Source organism: Dreissena polymorpha, chromosome 1 (assembly GCF_020536995.1).
Source record: "Dreissena polymorpha isolate Duluth1 chromosome 1, UMN_Dpol_1.0, whole genome shotgun sequence".
NCBI lineage: Eukaryota > Metazoa > Mollusca > Bivalvia > Myida > Dreissenidae > Dreissena > Dreissena polymorpha.
Genome location: NC_068355.1, coordinates 187,830,476 through 187,848,142, shown reverse-complemented (window position 1 = coordinate 187,848,142; position 17,667 = coordinate 187,830,476). Strand labels below are relative to the sequence as shown.

Sequence of the window (17,667 nt, the reverse complement as noted above, 5' to 3'; positions counted from 1 at the left end):
AACACAAGGTTTGCTCATGCCTTGAAAAGTACTTACATTTCATTTTGACCTTTGAACAATATTTCAGTAATTTAAGTATTGCATTGACAAAAACACGAAAGGTACTTTCCTGTCATTTAAATCAAAAATCCGGCTTCAATGCGGTCATCTCCGACCGCGGAACTCTTGTTTTTTTTTATCATACACATACTTACGTTAGCAGTGGACAATGACTGTTGCATGGTAAAAAAAAAACAGTTTAATACTTAATTAACATTTTTGGGCAATGCCTATCTATGAAAACCTTACATTTAATAAGAAAAAATCAGATAAATAATTTCCCAAAAAATTCTTTTGTCGATGAAAATTCTTCCTAATTTGGAAGATTTTGCGACTCGAAAAATCCCAATTTTGCTAAGTACTTTTTCCCAAAAAAGAAAGAAAAAGGCCCGGTCTACTGTGTTTCAATAAATCAAATCCCTGGGGCGTACATGTATGTAACATTGTTTTTTGGCTGTCTACTATGTATCAATAAATCATTACCCCGGGGCGTATGTATCATGCTTAAGCGACTTTACTATGTTTCAATCAATCATGACCCTGCAATTGCATTTGCAACACCGTGAAGATCGTCTATTTTACATGTTTTACCTAAAGTTGTATTGCAGATAACTTCATTTTCTCTGAAACCACATGGCGAAACAATTTAATTATTGGTTAAATTATTGGTTTGTGACAATTTATTTTGATAATTTTTATTTATTTTAAGTTATTTTAACTTGCAACATTGAGGGTTTTTATCAATACTTTTACAATCTCCTATTAATGTATTCTTATACATGTCTTTGGTCTGGTAGTCTTGATTTGTATATACTGATAAATACTACTACTCTAACAGGTTGTTCACTATAGTTTGTACTAAAATAATTATTACAGCAGTAAAAGTACATGAATTACATTTTTTTTGTGTATGTGTTTACAAATACAAAGAGGTGAAATCAACTTAAAGTGACTTTAATTTAGAAAAATATCTTTACTTATTTATAAGCAAGAAAATATTGGTAATATGAAATGTTACATGTATAATTGTAAGGATAACACTAAGAATAAAATTAACCAATTTAACATATCAGTGACACATAATAACATAAACCAGCCAAATTTCATCATTTATGGTAATTTATATTTATGGTAACACAAGAAAGCACACTTATAATTTGGGTTTAAATGTACTAATAAATTATGAATGATTTTGGTAAATTACAATTTTATTGTTGAAGTAATTACCAGTACTCTAGAGAAATGTCTGTATGCTGTTTTAAAAATATGTTTTTTCTGTGGTTAACATTCTTATTTTCATGGAGCACTTTAAAATGTGTTTAAACCTTTGTACTTTACCACCTCAAAACAGTGTATTTATCTGTTCTGAAATAATCAGCTCCTTGTTTGTCAATACTCAGTTATTATTCCCAGCAAAAGGTGGATGGATATAGAATTGGCATTGTGCCTCAGTCTGTCAGTCCGTCCGTCTGTCAATAACTTTTCAGGGCTAAATCTCAGGAACTTAATCAGATATCAACGTGAAAATTCATGTGAGTATATAAAGACGATTCCAAAATCAATAAATTGATCGCCGCCATTTTGTTGTCACGTGACCGTCCGCCATTAAGGAAGTGAAAACGTCTGCAAGTCTGCGACTATCGATAAGCACGGAATTCATTCAACAAACCAGAATTTGAGATAACATTAAAATCAAGCACAATGTCATCGAATTCAAGTTTGTTTCGTAAGTAGAACTATCTATACAGTTTAGAACACAGTTTGTGAATTTACCTGTTAAAACTGTCATCGACCGTATTTGTATCACTGGATTGTAAGCCTCACAATAAATTGTAAACATCCGGAAAGGTGAACTGCAAATGGTGGAGGTAAACATAGACCTATTATTGAATCGATTTGTGTTGAACATATGAATTTAAGCACACATTATTTGTTGACTGTTGCTATATATTTATTATACCACATAAACATTCCAACTGCCTAAAAATAAAATATACACTATCAACATAATAAATAAAATAATGCTTTGTTGGATGGTGTTTACTTTTAATAACAAAAGTACTTAACACTCACCATAATTGAGTTATAAGAATTATTATTAATCCGGGGATTGATATGATTGGATGGGCTTTTTCTGGCATTGTATATGAACAAGACCTATCAGATAATATTCATTAACTTGATTTCCAAATAAATACAAAAAAAAGATAAACAAAAAAGATAAACAAACATTAATAAACATTAATATATATTGTAAAGCTGCTTTTGTTTTGGTCCAAATCTCAAAACACACAAAACAAATTATTATATTTTCATTTGCTGGTCTTCCACCTGATGATATGGAATGGGAGAAGAACAACAGTCGAGTATGGCCAAAACTGACATGAGGACCTTGTGGACTACTTAATCCATGCCAAGGCCTACGATGGAAAGGAAATGAAGTCTTTCAGAGCGCTTTATGGATACAACTATGTGCAGAATGGATGGATGGGCGATATCTGGTCCATAGAATGCAACGACATTACATACATTAAAGCTACCGTATCTCCTAGTCAGCCAGGTGTGGGACGGAAGGACTATAACGCATGGATAGCCGTTTCCAAATATCTGTCTGTGGAGACCGGTCACTGCAGCTGTCCTGCCGGGAATGCTCGGTCATGTAGCCACATATCTGCCATTATTTATGCTATTACCCTAGCGTGGTCTTATGGTGTAGGTGGCGAAACCTGTACTGACAAGCAGCGTACATGGGGGAAAGGAGCAGCTCAAGTCCTTTGTCATGACAGGTTGGCAGACATGACATTTGACAGACTGAGCCAGTTCGAGTTGCTGATGTCTACGGATTGTATTGGACCAAAGACCAGTGACCTTCCTCGAACGAAACAATTTATTGATCACACTAACATGAAGGAATTTGTTGCTAGCTCTAGCGTTCAAGGTCTCTGGGAGTGCAGTGGAACATTACTCTACAGTGTTCTTCATGCCCCAGAAATTTCTAATGAAGCTGAAGAGGATACCCCGCATGGCGAACACACCATCAACTGTGTGTGCCCAGTGTCACTACCTCTGTCATGTCCTAAGTGCCAGACTTTTTATGAAGCATATGTTCAGCTGACTGACTCATCCAAGTTAGAGAAGGCGACAAAACAGCAGAACAACAGTACCTGGATAGACAGCCGCAAGTTAAGGATCACCAGTAGTCGAGTGAGTGATCTGCCCAAAACAAATAGAGCAAACCCTGATAAATTCATCAACAACCACATCTACTCTAGGTTTAAGGGGTGCGCCGCTACTCGCCATGGGCAAAGGTATGAACCTGTTGCACGAGCATGGTATGAGCGATTGAGTGGAAAGACTGTGTCTCCGTCAGGGATTGTTGATTGCGAGGAAGAACCATACCTAGCTGCAAGCCCTGATGGGATTTTAGATCCTCACACTATTGTTGAAATCAAGTGTCCTGTTCGGCCCTTAAATGACAGTGCAGTGTGCCATGTACTGTACAAAAGCTGATCTGTGCAAGTTTGTTGTATGGACTGCTGACAAACAATGTGTGATTGATGTAGCGTACGACCAAGCCTACATGGATCAAGTTCTTCCTCGGATTAGAGAATTTTACTTCCGTCATCTGCTCGTTCGATTGGCAGATGAATTCTCATCTAAACGTTTGAAACTGTCATCAGAGTATAGGTCTGTGTGTGGACAAAAAAACAGATAAGACTTTTGTTAAATAACACCAATAGCAGTACATGTATTGTGAAAATTGCTGGTTTTTGGAATAAATGTTTTACAGTATTAAAGCAGTGAAAAATGAACAAATTTTCATTATGTAGATTATACTGAATTGCAAAGTGTAAATGAGCAGTTTTGTTTATTTGCTTATGATTTTGATTCTGAACTTCATTTGTTTTATTGTTATTGTATTAATTTGCATTAAATTTTGTAAGTCTTTTAAAAATTGTTTTGTGTGTAATATTTTTTATCTTTAATGTCTCAGAGATTGACCGAATCATTAGGGGGCCATTTCATCAAAGGATGCACGACAATCTTAATATACGACTGAAATTTAAAAACTAAAAAAGTACAAGCTGTTCATAAATAGCTCCGCAAGATATAAGCCATGGGTAAGACAATAATAATACGATGTTTGATGAAACGGCCCCCAGGACTTAAGGACTTAATTCACAAGGCTCACAAAGAAAAAAATGAAAGCAAACAATAAATTCAAGTTCATTGTTCATATTTTATGTGGACCACACAGATTCAACAAAAGAAACAACCATATATAATATAAAAAGTGCATCACTTCAGTGCATACAAGAGCAATAACATTAAGATTAAGCGGCAAGCCATTTATGCCTAACGTCTAGACAAAAGGCCTTGGCAAACAGCATAGACCTAGCAACCCCATCAAAAAATTCAACTCACAGAAATCTTAAATGTTTTGATATAATATTAAAGATCTCATTTAATACTGCTCAGATCAGTTTGAATTATTAATTTATCTCTACTACATCCAAAGTTATGGTAATTTGAATCTTCGGAAAAAATGCCATTTTGGGGAAAATTATGCCTATTAAAAGCGTTCACATTTTGTGTCGATTCGCGGACCCGCTTTCTATAAAATTTGGCTTCTTTTTTCTGTATAATTTTTTCTATACATGGTATCATATTGAAATTTGGCATACTGATGGCATTTTTCCTGTAGATTTCAATAAAAGCATTGATTTGTTGATCAGAAATTGATAAAGTACCCTAATTTTAATTTAAAAAGTGCCAATTTTATATATTTTTTTGTCGAGGAGCATAACACCACAATATATTCGTTGAAAGTATAAAAATCTTTAATAACTTAACTTAGTCTTACCACATTCAACAAACTAACTGCAATAATGTCAAGTGTGTACAAAAGGGAAAATTCAATAAAACATTTCAATACTATACACAATTTCTCAAAGTAGGTCCTTTTTGTACAGTTCGTATGAGGCTTGATATTTCTCATGTTTCGAAAACAGCCGGCCATTGTCTTCCAATTTCACTCTTCAAACAATCAGGAACCATCCAGTCTAGAATTAACTCAAATTTTACACTTTGGATATCTGCTCACACTGACTAAGCAAACACTCCTTTTTGTCTACATGCTGTCATGAAATTCACTTTCATTTCATTGCCTTCTTTTTTTACAACACACCCAGGGTACCAGTTGTTACCATTTTACAGTTATGTAGTCTTCTTCTGATACAGCACTCATTCTAAATAGAGGGTGGCATTAAAGGTTAAGGGGTGAAAAAACTGTACAAAGGTGCTCAGTTGGGTGTTAATTCAAAATTATTTACATTGTGTCTCGAGATGGATAAGTGGTACAATGACAGCCACTGGAGTAAGGATTTTGAAAACTTGTACTGTGGCTGCCTCATGTACCGGGTATATGGTATTTTGGGGAGGGAGGGAATTCAATTGTTTGACTGTTCTTGGGTATAAAAGGAATTTATTTGTCTAGAAACAAGAAGAACATCAGGAGGAATGATGGCAACTACATGGTGGATAATTGTTTACAGCATTATGAGGCGGAATTTTGTTCTGCATGTTTCAAGTCATTCTCTATAATATTTATAGTCTGAAAGTCGTCAAGAAAACAACTTTCCATATCTTCTGATTTGCATCATTTTTATCGGTTGAATATTTCAATGACAATTTCATTTGTCAATGTACTGGAATTTTTCAAATTGCTTGGTTATGTCTTATGATGGAGTTGCAGCAGAGTCCCACATCCTTGCAGAAGGCACCTGGATACTCTTACACCTTTATCACAGCCAGACACTCTAAAAAAAATAACAAAACATACCAAAATATCTATTTTTACAAATAAAATACATATAAAACATCATTTTTGTCATTATCCTTCATTATTTGACATCTTTGCAAAATCTCGAAAAATGGTACGAACAAGATTTAAAAAAAATTAAGTTCGTACCCAATTCAAGCAATCCATTATTTTACGTAAATACTTAGAGAAAAAACGCAGTTATTGATCTATTTCGATTCAATTTGTTATTATCAACCATTTCAATGCGTTTATTTGAGGGAAGCATCTCACGGGACTGTTATATTCAGTGACATAACTTAATTATTACGCGTGTTTTTCGTGTCAAAAAAGCGAACATTGCCATCAATGCGAAAAGCTGGTTTTAATATTTATAAAATATTATTTAAACATAATTCAAACCAAATAATATCGAAAATGATCATAACAAACCTTTTCTTTTGTTTTCTGTAGAGTTTAAGCGAGTATGGTTTAATTAATTCAGATCGTCACAAACGATAACGCTTAGCGAAGCAAAACAAAAATGGCGCCTCCCTCTGCAGAGGTCAACCGAGGTCGAATTGTATAAATGCGCGTCTTTGTTTAAAGATGCGGGTACCTAATTCTCATTTGCGGAAAATAAATTTGGTATCAAAATTTAAGTTAGACTTTCTAGTTTTTATAACTATGTCAAAAATTGTGTTCGGTCCATCGGAAGTAATTTAATTCATCGTCAAAGTCGGGTACTATTTTCTCGGCGTAGGGTGGTCCTATGTAAATTTTGAATGCATTGTAGTAAAGTTCATTCAGTCGTGAACAAGATGATGTCAATCTCATAAATATTCATGATGTGTAGAATATCCGCATTTGAATTGTAAACACACACATGTTTATGCAAGTAGTCCGAAAGTCGGCATTACGCGATAGCGATATTTCTGCCCTGACTTTGTTCAATTAACAACATATTTACTTATCATCCTGAAATAATAATAAAATGAATTTTATATGAATAGAAAGATAAAACATTTTTCTTTTAATAACTTTTTATTAGTTTGATTTATATAATAAAATAATGGTTATATTGATCATTTAGTAAGAGTGGTATTGGTTTTTTCCGCTTTTCTCCCATTGAACTGATAAGGAATCGGCTTTTATCGGGGTTGCTAATAGACCCAGATAAGACGCCACGTGATGTGGCGTCTCATCTGGGTCTACGCTGTTTGCTTTCAAGGAATTTCTGTAAGAAATATTCTAAATATAAAAATAAATATACTAGACATCCCTAATTGTGGAAATAAATTGATCTAATTTAGAAGGATGGGAGAGTCCACTGGGTATAAATGGGTTAAATTCAAGTAAATGTGCTGCATTCAACATCAAATATGTGAATTACAGTTTATGGCATCTAATGACTTATGTGGCAACTGTTCAGTCAATGATCACATCTTTAATCAAAGGACCTTTCATGTTGCAAAGAGTCGCAACAACACGTACAGTTTTATTAGCATTTCTAAGGGATTTGATGTTAAATTTTGTTGACAAAAGTCTGTAGGATTTCATCCTCATAATGGCTCTTTCCACATGGATTCTTTGGGCAGCTATCCGTCTCGAGTCGACTGTTTCTTTCTCTGACAGTTGTGTTCTACCCTTCATAAATGCAGGAATGTTCAATTTTACACGCCGACTACACATGTCCTCACCAATTGTGAATCCACGGTCTGCCATAACCTCGTCACCGGGAAGTAAATAGTCCAGAAATCCACACTTCTTTGTTATATAATTGTCACTTGCTCTGCCCCCATACAATGGGGAAACATACATAATGAAACCATTTGGCGCAATTGCAATTAAAAACTTGGCCGTGTTGTGGCTTTTGTACGTACTCCATGTCTGTGCTCTTGCTTTCAATGAAAATGGCCGCTGTATATAAATTTCAGAGCAATCAATAATGCATGTTGTCTTGGGAAAAGATGTAATAAATGACTTTGGTAACGTTCTTTGTATTGTTTCACGAGGTAGCCAAACAATGCACTTTGATAGGTGTTCCGACATAATTTCAACCCATGAATGGTACACTTTGCTGATCAACTGATGTGACACTCTGAAGCGTCTACCAATGTCTTCAAATGTCAGTGCCAATCTCAGTCGCAGCAAGACTGACAATATCTGGTTGGCCACACTCATTTTATAGGGCAGCTCCTGGCCAAACTTACTTAATGTTGCCACCAGTGTCAGGAAAGTTGCCAAACTCAATCCAGTGTAAAACTGGGAATCAGAATCCGTTTCAATGTATTCCGCACCAAATTCTGGAGAGTTATGTTGTGTTGAGGCGTTCCGAGTTTTTCCGCTGTACCAATAGCTGTGGTCAAGTGACACAATATCAATTGTCTGTGTGCTGCAATCAACCAACTTAGGTTTGCTGACATTTTTACACATTTCCGGGTATTTCTGACAGCACACAGATACACACTGTTCATTGTCAATGCATTGTTCAAAATCTAATATTTTAGTGGCCACCATTTTACAGGGTAAAGTATCTTCATCGGTCACGGCTGGCTTAAGAGGCGTTTCTGACTGAATGTCCAGTTCCGGCTGTTGTTCCTTGGGGTAGACATTTTCCCTCTCTTCCAATTGTTGTCGTATCAAGGGTCTTCGACCAGGGGTCTTGGGGGTAATTTGCTGATATCCCAGCTCAAGAACAGGAACCGGGTTCTGCTTAGTGGGGCGGCCATCGATAAAATGCTTGGAACAGACCTGAAACAATATGAAAGAATATTAATTTCTATTTTTATTGTTCATCTTAACATTTTGTAAATATGGAAAAAAAATGATTTAAATGTCCACATGGAAAACATATACCCATATTGTATTTTAGCTATTATTACTTTAGGCTACAACTTATATATGTATATGTTCATGCAGGCACATGTATATCACCTGAATGTGAAAAAGATTATAATTTATGGCTAATTTTAATCTTGAATTAAAATGTTTAATTAATGACGCAAGTTAATTCTGTTTACAAGTTCTCACTATACCTTTCTAAAAATAATGTTGAGCGATGTTCACTTTCAACTTTTTTATGATTGGTCGAATTGCTAACTCGAGCGCACAGGTTTTCGAAAAATAGTTCATACTTGTTTTTGTAAACGTGGAACACACAGCGTTAAAAAATTTGAATTTTGATAAAAAAATTTGATGATCGGAAGTTGTGATAAATTGGAGGAACATTTCGAGTCAGGAATCTTTTGTCAAGTAGAGATTGCTGACATCCTCATTTACTTAATTGTACATTATAAAATGGACTCACCAATCGTTAGAATCATGTAAATATTAAATAGATTCATGAAGTACGAACTGTGACTTTATTCATTGTGTAAATAGTCATTGATGTTTTTTAAAAGTGTGTCTTTTTAATGTATAAACAATTGCAAAAAGTACATGGTGCGAATTCGACATCAAACCGCGAACATTGCATGGTGCGGATACGACGTATGGAAATAGACACAAAACCAAAGACAATAAAAGTTCGTTTTGAGGATAAACATGAGTAATCGTTACAAGAGGGACACAAAAAAGATCAACTACAAGAAATTGAACGATTCAGGGATGGCAGACGTGGGCGAACATAATTTAAAAATAGAAAAGTCGACCGAAGTAACCCAGTTAGAGGCTACAGCAGAAGTACATGTAAACAAAAATGGCGTCCTACAATTGCTCGAGGACGATGAAATCGATGAAGACGAGCTTTCGCACATGAAGGAAGAAATTGAAAATCTAAAGAGACAAGAAGAACAACTGCGCAAAAAACAGGACTTTCATGAAACAAAAAAGCAGCTGGAAAAACAGAAGGCGAAGATCGAATCCCTGAAGGGTAAAGTAAAAGTACTTTCTAACGGTAACACATACAGTAAAACTAAAAGTAAAAGTAGTAAAAAGAGTGATCATGAACATAAGCTGACAATTGATGACTTGAGAAAAGATAAATTACTTACAAATAAAGTTAAGAAGCAAATATCAAAGCTGGGTTTAATAGATGAATCATTATCTGAATCGGATGTTGACAGTGAATCCATTTATAACTTTTCAGAACAAGAGTCTGTGCATTCTGAATCTGATGGCGATTCTAGCTCTAATTCAGAAATATCCCAAATTAGTTCAAAACGGTCAGTCAAGGCAATTAAAAGTAAAAAGTCAGGCATTGCAATTACAGCTAATGATAAGGTTAAACATTCTCAAAGATATCCACACACTTACCTAAGATATGAATTTGTAAGCAAAAACATGACATTTGAAAGTTTGGATTTAAATTTATTTATAGCAGGAGAATTAGAAATAATTTCTGACTCTAAAACCAAATCAACAGAACGAAACGGTAGATTAGAATTGCTGAAACGCATAATGTATCTTAGTATGACATATGAATTCGAAGGGCTGAAATGCTATTATGCGGCTGTGCTTAGAGAAATTGAACTCGGGAAGAAAAAATGGAATGATGAATTCCAGTACTTAGAAATTGCTATCTTAAACAAATTTCAAATGAAACAGTCAAGCAATATCAAAAAATCAATTTCGCCAACATTTAAAAGCAAGAAACCAGATTCTGCCAATGTCGGTAAAGAAGAGTCAAATGTGTGGTTTTGTTCGCTTTACCAGAGAAACAAATGTCAGCACAAAAACGATCACACAGCTGTGGTGAAAGGGAAAATGCGGTACGCCCTACATATTTGTGCCACATGTTGGCAAAAAGAGGACAAAAAGATTCAGCATCCTGAATGTTCACAGGAGTGTCCAAGTCGACTGATGTGACTAAACAATATTTCAAACAAATTTGAAAAAGACGATGTAATAATAGACAAATTTCTACCAACATATTGTTTTAAATCAGAATTAGATAATTTAAACTCCAATTTAAATAAACATCTGTGTTCACATTCAAAATCATGCAAAATATGTTCATGTACAAATAATTCTTATCATGATATGCAGGAGATGATAAGAATTCATGAAAAAGTTAAAGCTTCGGCACAATATAATTTTATTGGTTGTAAAATTCCAGTAAATAATAGATAATTGTTTTAAATTATTTAGATGATTTTGCAGGTGCTGAAAAAGTACAGTATGCTGAGTTTGCTTATTTATGTTTAGAAAATATTTTACAAAAATGTGGTTTGGAAGAATCTACAGATAAATCGGTAAAACCAACTACAAGAATGATTTTCTTAGGTGTTATGTTTGATACTATAAAAATGACTATGGAAATATCACCAGATAGGTTGATTGAAATATTGTTATTAGTGGAGAATTGGTTAAGTAAGGAAGTCGCTTCGTTGAAAGAGATTCAGCAATTACTAGGCAAGCTGAACTTTGTTGGAGCATGTGTTAAAGCCAGCCGTATATTTATCAACAGACTATTGAACTGGCTTAGGGAAGTATATGCATTGAACTGTGAACATGATAGTCATGCAATACCAGATGAAGTGAAGTTGGATTTAAAGTGGTGGAAAACTTTTTTGCCATTATACAATGGTATTTCAGTGATTTCGGTAGAAGAATGGTCTTCTCCAGATGAAACCTTCTCGTGTGATTCTTGTTTAAGTGGTTGTGGGGGGTTCTTTCAAGGACATTATTTTCATGCAACTTTCCCCACATTCATACAAGAATTAGACTTACATATAAGTGCACTAGAATTGTTGACCATTGTAGTGTGTGTACATCTATGGCATATGACATTTAAAAGTAAAAAAATTGTAGTGCAATGTGATAACATGGCTGTGTGTATTGCTTTAAATTCAGGAAAAGCAAAGTGTAAATTTATGCAAAAATGTTTGAGAGAGATAATATTTTTTGCAGCTTTAAATGAATTTGAAATTAAGGCAGTACACATATCTGGTGTTGATAACAGGATAGCGGATCATTTGTCTAGGTGGCATTTAAATGAAAGTCATAGAAAGACATTTGAAGACATTACAAAAGAAGTTACTTTGTATAATAGTGTTGTACAAGAAAAGGATTTTACATTTATTAATCCATGGTAGTGTATCATGTTGTTTCAGACAGACAGATGGGTCAACTTGGTGAGGAATTGAGAGCTTCAAATAGACGAGCTTATGCTGAGGGATCCAGGAAAAATTTGAAGATCCAGTGGGAATCATTTCTGTTGTTTTGCTTACATTTTGGGTTAGTTTTTCTTCCTGCTTCAACCCTTACTTTACAATTATATGTACAGTTTCTTAGTAGATCATTTAAATCAGTTGATTCAATTCGTAATTATGTAAGTGGAGTTCGAACCATGCATCAAATCCTTGGGTTTTCTTTAGATAAAGTAAATAATTTCATACTGAATCTAACCTTTAAAGGCGTTTCTAGAAAGCTATGTCATCAAGTTAAACAAGCTTTACCCATATCTCCAGAACTTTTGCTAAAAATGTATGCGGTACTAGATAATTCTGACATAAACTCGTCAGTTTTCTGGTGTTTATTTCTTTTCGCATTTTTTTTATTAGCTAGAAAATCTAATTTAGTCCCAACAACATTACAAGACCTAAAAGATCCTAAATTCTTATTGAGGGGTGATGTGTTTATTGAGAAACATAAGTTATTGGTTAAAATGAAATGGACTAAAACTATACAATTTGGGCAACGTGTATTAAGCAGTCCATTAGTAGTTGTTAAAAATTCAACATTATGTCCCGTGGCAGCATTTAATGATATGATAAGTAAAATTCCTGCTGGACCTGGATCTCCTCTATTTGTATTGAAGTCAGGAAAACCAGTCACATATAACATTTATTTAAAAAAGCTTCGTGAAATTTTATCAAAATGTGAAGTAGATCCAAATTCTTATTCTACTCACTCTTTTAGAAGGGGCATGGCTTCCTTTGCATTCAGATTAAACGTATCCGCTGATAAAATTCAGCTTTTAGGTGACTGGTCTTCAGACGCTTATAAGAAATATCTGCATATGTCTTTAGAAGATAAAGTTGAAATTGCTGAATTCATATCTGGACATATATAATAACATGTTTTGAATAGTGTATATATGTAAATAATTTTAATTTTTTCCACAGAAATCAGAATAGACTGATTTATTGTGCAGTCATGTAAAGGCAGTAGGTAAGAAACTGCATGTTGTCGTAAGATGTTTATATATGATCAGTTCTATAGGTTGTCTGTCATTGCTGCTTTAGTTTGCACGCTTTATATTATTTCAGTAATTGAATGGACACGCTTATTATGTGCTATTGTTTGATTGTGTTGCTTTTATTGTATTGTTTGTTTGTGTGTGTTTGGCATTATGTTGGCTTTTGCATGAATATTCTATGAATTATTACATGTGACTTATAATTGTCTTAAATGAAATTGTATGTATGATCAAATTATCTATTTGATTTACATTACTTCTTGTTGGAATTGGAAATTCGATAATGATAATATTTGAATTAATTTCGCTGTGTTACAAGGACAATAAAAATTTAACTATTATTGAATTTGTCATTCATTGTAGTTATAACTTTATATAAATTCTCACTGAGAAAAACTTAAGGAAAGAAATTGGCTAATTTTAATCTTGAATTAAAATGTTTAATTTATGACGCAAGTTAATTCTGTTTACAAGTTCTCACTATACCTTTCTAAAAATAATGTTGAGCGATGTTCACTTTCAACTTTTTTATGATTGGTCGAATTGCTAACTCGAGCGCACAGGTTTTCGAAAAATAGTTCATACTTGTTTTTGTAAACGTGGAACACACAGCGTTAAAAAATTTGAATTTCCCAGTCCCACCCTCCCAAATTAAGTAGTTTAATGAAAATCATTTTATATACATGTAATAGGTCATTGTGAGAGAAGATAATTGATAATTTGTTAATGCTTATTAACTTGCATTGTGTCTATGTTTGTATAGTGCTTTGCAATTATAAAATTATTTGTTTATTTACATATTTAATATTTGTTTTCAGCTTGAATTGTTATTAACATATTGTATAATGCTTGTATTATGCTTTGAATGCTTTTGCATGAATATTCTATGAATTATTACATGTGACTTATAATTGTCTTAAATGAAATTGTATGTATGATCAAATTATCTATTTGATTTACATTACTTCTTGTTCGAATTGGAAATTCGATAATGATAATATTTGAATTAATTTCGCTGTGTTACAAGGACAATAAAAATTTAACTATTATTGAATTTGTCATTCATTGTAGTTATAACTTTATATAAATTCTCACTGAGAAAAACTTAAGGAAAGAAATTATAAGAGATTTAGTCTATAACATGTGCAAATAATTAAGAGTTACTTTTTGTATAGGACTAGATTTTGCTCTTAGTATTGCCAGCACAAAAGTAGCTTTATATTTGTAGAGCATCAACATGTCGGACTTATTGTTATAAGTTAATAAAGAGTCATTATGAGATTAATTAACAGCTTCTAGAATAATATTCAATATTGAATAAATGACAGGTGATTAAAGCCATTATTTATTATTATAAATATTCCTGTCACTTACCACTGATTTGGCATGCGGATTGAAATCTTTCCTGTTGATTGATTTCAACCACTGAAGACGATTTTCCCCTTCGGCCGGAATGCAATGGAATTTGAATGGAACTAGACACGGACAATCCTTGGCAATTAAACCTTTGTGCACTTCACACGTTCCATTTTCCCAGTCATACAAATTCTTTTGATTGTTAGTACAGTTAACAACAACACATTGCCTTCCACCACCACGTTTATACGGCATTTTTTCGAGATTCCCGTTATCGTTTACGATTTTCCTTTGTTTCACTTCCTTAATGGCGGCTGTAGATTTGAAGAGTATTTATCAGGGGAGATAATTTGTGCGGTCAATAAAAATAGAATCGTCTATATCAGTGAGGAGAAGTAACATACACAAGAACCATAACCCTACACTTTCTCAAATAAGAGTTATTGCCCTTTTTATGATGTATTTGTTAAGGGCTGTATCTAACATACCATACAAGATTCCAACATGAAACTTCATGGGTGTATAGATATCAATGAGGAGAAATGCCTTGTACAAGAACCACAACCCTCCTTTTGTAAACAAGAGTTATTGCCCTTGTTTATTTTTGTATGAAGTAACTTTGCAGGACTATATCTCAGATATGGTACAATATTTTAACATGAAACTTCATGTGTGTGTAGATATCAATGAGAAGTGCTATGCACAAAAACCATAACCCTACACTTAATCAAATAAGATTTAATGACATTTGCTGTTTTGGTATCATGTTAATTTTCAGGGCTATATTTCAGATATGATACAAGATTTCAACATGTAACTTCAATGGTGTGTATAAATCAATAAGTGGCATTGCCTTGCACACGAACCATATTAACCTTTCTATTGTCAAATAAGAGTTATTGCCCTTTGTTTGTTTTTGTATGGTGTCACTTTTCAGAGCTTTATCTCAGACACACTACAAGATTTCAACTGAAACTTCATGGGTTTGTAGACATCAATGAGGACAATGGCAATGCATAAAAACAAGTACCCTACACTTCATTATTGTGTTTAAGGATAAAAGTGTTTATCTATTAATTAGCAGCCACCCTCCATAAGCAAACTTTATTTTGCGAGGATATCAATTAAACAAATTTGCTTGTTATTTATGTCCTTGATTTTTGTAAATTATTTGGAGGCCGCACAAGATTGATTTATAAATTTCAGAACATAAAAAGAATTTAATTCATTGTTAATGCAACCATTTAATAATGTCAGTAGCAGTTAATGGTTTATATATAAATATTCGAAGTATGATTATAAAATTACCGTAAATCCACGAATATAATACGCCCTTGTACATAATACGCACCCCCGAGTTTGGTCAAAATGTATTGGTAAAAATTGAAAATCCAAGTAAAATACGCACTAAAAAAATCAGTGTCCGAAATCAGCCATTTCCGAAAAAAATTGTCAATATATTTTTGTGTTGTGAAAATGGCAAATCAATTGGGTGTTGTCAACTATCTGTTTCACAGTAATACCCCGGTATATTGATCGGGATGTGTTATAGTGCTGTTGTTATGACAGTTGCATAATAAATATCTCTGTCTATTGTTTATATTACCATTGATTGTTACCGCTAACACACGGGCCTTTTGCTGATATCTGGGTCAAGGAGTCATAATTGCAAAAGAAAGAAGCAGAGACACTGTTTTCTGTTTTCACATTTAATTCAATTTGACAATATTCAGGACGATAATAGTTATAATAATAATAATAAAGTAAGAAGAAGACAAAATGGTTACTTCCGTTATATAGTTGTCTAGATGAATTACTTTTCTGAAGTGTTACAAACTTGATACTTTAATTAAACTTAAAATACAATTAAACACCTAGTGTTTTTCATGATCTCTTTAATTAAAATATGCTGCTGTCATTAAGGCTAGTTTGGGAGTAAAAAACAAATTAATTAATTATCACCTTTCAATTTAATTCGGCAATCGGCAGAAAGGTGTAATAGACTCTATTAGCATCATAAAACTAATTATTTAATTACCACTCTTTACTTCAGATATGGTAAATATGCGGTAGGAAGATAAATAGTGGTCAGCTAAGAAATATTTATTTACGGGTATTGTCGGGTGTTTTTTTTCATTTGCTAATCTCTTTATATGACTAAGCATCCAGTCGCTATTTTGTAGACAGACGACGATATTAACTGTGTATTCAAAGTACACAGTGTCTGTGCATGAATGACCCAATATTATCCGATAGCTCCTCCCGTTCTCACGTTTCATTTGACAACGTCATTTCATGTGTAAGCGAGCTCAATGTTGATTGGCCAGCTACCATGGGCGATTCAATAACAATAAGTTCAAGCGATGTCTCATAATCGGATACAGACCGGGTTTCGTTTACGGTTCGAATTGCGAACAATTTCATTAAAACAAAGAGACAAAAATAGAAAACCAGTTCGATATAAATGGCAGATGGTTTCAATGAAATTTTACTAGATTTTCGCATTTTCGCAAATAAGATTTTTATTGTGCCAAATTCTCAATATTTTCGCAAATGGCTCAAATTGCGAACGACAGCGTAAGCCCTGTTGCACCCCTTTGATGTAATGGTGTAGTTCAAAATGGCTGCCACGAAGCGAATACCAACGATTAAGTTGAAAATTTGCACAGGAAAATTTTTGTTCTGCTCTAAACTCGTATATTATATGTAACCCCTACTTGAAGAAAACATCGGCAGATAAAAAAGTGCGTATAATATTCGTAAATTTACGGTATGAAATTTAGTTGCATAATGTAATGTTTCACTTGTGACCAACTCAATAGCTTAAAAAGAATTTTGCAAAGTAGAAAAATTTAGTTGCATAATGTAATGTTTCACTTGTGACCAACTCAATAGCTTAAAAAGAATTTTGCAAAGTAGAAAAATGTTCATAGAGTATATTAATTTAACTTAGCTCTGTTGGAATGTTAAAGAAATGTTTAAAAGCTGAATATCGGATCTATTAACATATTTCTCTTGACTATTCTTATGCCAGAACACTGACATTGCTTATTTGATTATTTGAATTGTTAACATACTTGAATAATTATAATGGAAATATTATACCTTGAACTGCTCTCTGGTCCAATTATGAAAAGTATTCTCTATTCAAACTTAAATAGCTTCTTAAATGTGATTACCTTAACCAGTGAATTACTTTATGTCAACGTATATTTATTAGTTATAACCGCTCTACAAATCTCTTTGTGTGTCAGTGTCGAGCAATTTGAAAAAGAACTTACATAGACTGAATTGCTTTTATACCTGCCAAATCACCTGAAGACTTGAG

General features: G+C 33.5%; 2 protein-coding genes across 3 annotated transcripts; one reads left to right on the top strand and one right to left on the bottom strand.

The window, feature by feature from the left end:
* Positions 1-7,040: 7,040 nt before the first annotated feature.
* Positions 7,041-14,641, bottom strand: LOC127864287 (uncharacterized). Its single transcript, XM_052403964.1, has 2 exons — positions 14,358-14,641; positions 7,041-8,593 (listed from the first exon to the last, which is right to left on the bottom strand). The coding sequence occupies exons 1-2, from the start codon at positions 14,592-14,594 to the stop codon at positions 7,268-7,270; spliced, it is 1,563 nt and encodes a 520-aa protein (XP_052259924.1). The 5' UTR covers positions 14,595-14,641; the 3' UTR covers positions 7,041-7,267.
* Positions 9,049-13,174, top strand: LOC127864288 (uncharacterized). 2 transcript variants are annotated; one of them, XM_052403966.1, is made up of 3 exons: positions 9,049-9,713; positions 11,896-12,019; positions 12,910-13,174. In XM_052403966.1, the coding sequence occupies exons 1-3, from the start codon at positions 9,386-9,388 to the stop codon at positions 12,944-12,946; spliced, it is 489 nt and encodes a 162-aa protein (XP_052259926.1). In that variant the 5' UTR covers positions 9,049-9,385; the 3' UTR covers positions 12,947-13,174. The 2 variants fall into 2 exon arrangements, with proteins under 2 accessions (XP_052259926.1, XP_052259925.1); XM_052403965.1 differs by lacking the exon at positions 12,910-13,174 and having other exon boundaries at positions 11,896-12,886.
* Positions 14,642-17,667: the final 3,026 nt, after the last annotated feature.

Bases quoted from the DNA above. Each gene is read 5' to 3' on its own strand.
- LOC127864288 (XM_052403965.1), top strand. From the start codon at position 9,386: ATGAGTAATCGTTACAAGAGGGACACAAAAAAGATCAACTACAAGAAA. The intron at 9,714-11,895 runs GTAAAGTAAAAG...ATGTTGTTTCAG, and splicing joins GAAGATCGAATCCCTGAAGG to ACAGACAGATGGGTCAACTT.
- LOC127864287 (XM_052403964.1), bottom strand. From the start codon at position 14,594: ATGCCGTATAAACGTGGTGGTGGAAGGCAATGTGTTGTTGTTAACTGT. The intron at 8,594-14,357 runs GTAAGTGACAGG...ATATTGTTTCAG, and splicing joins ATCCGCATGCCAAATCAGTG to GTCTGTTCCAAGCATTTTAT.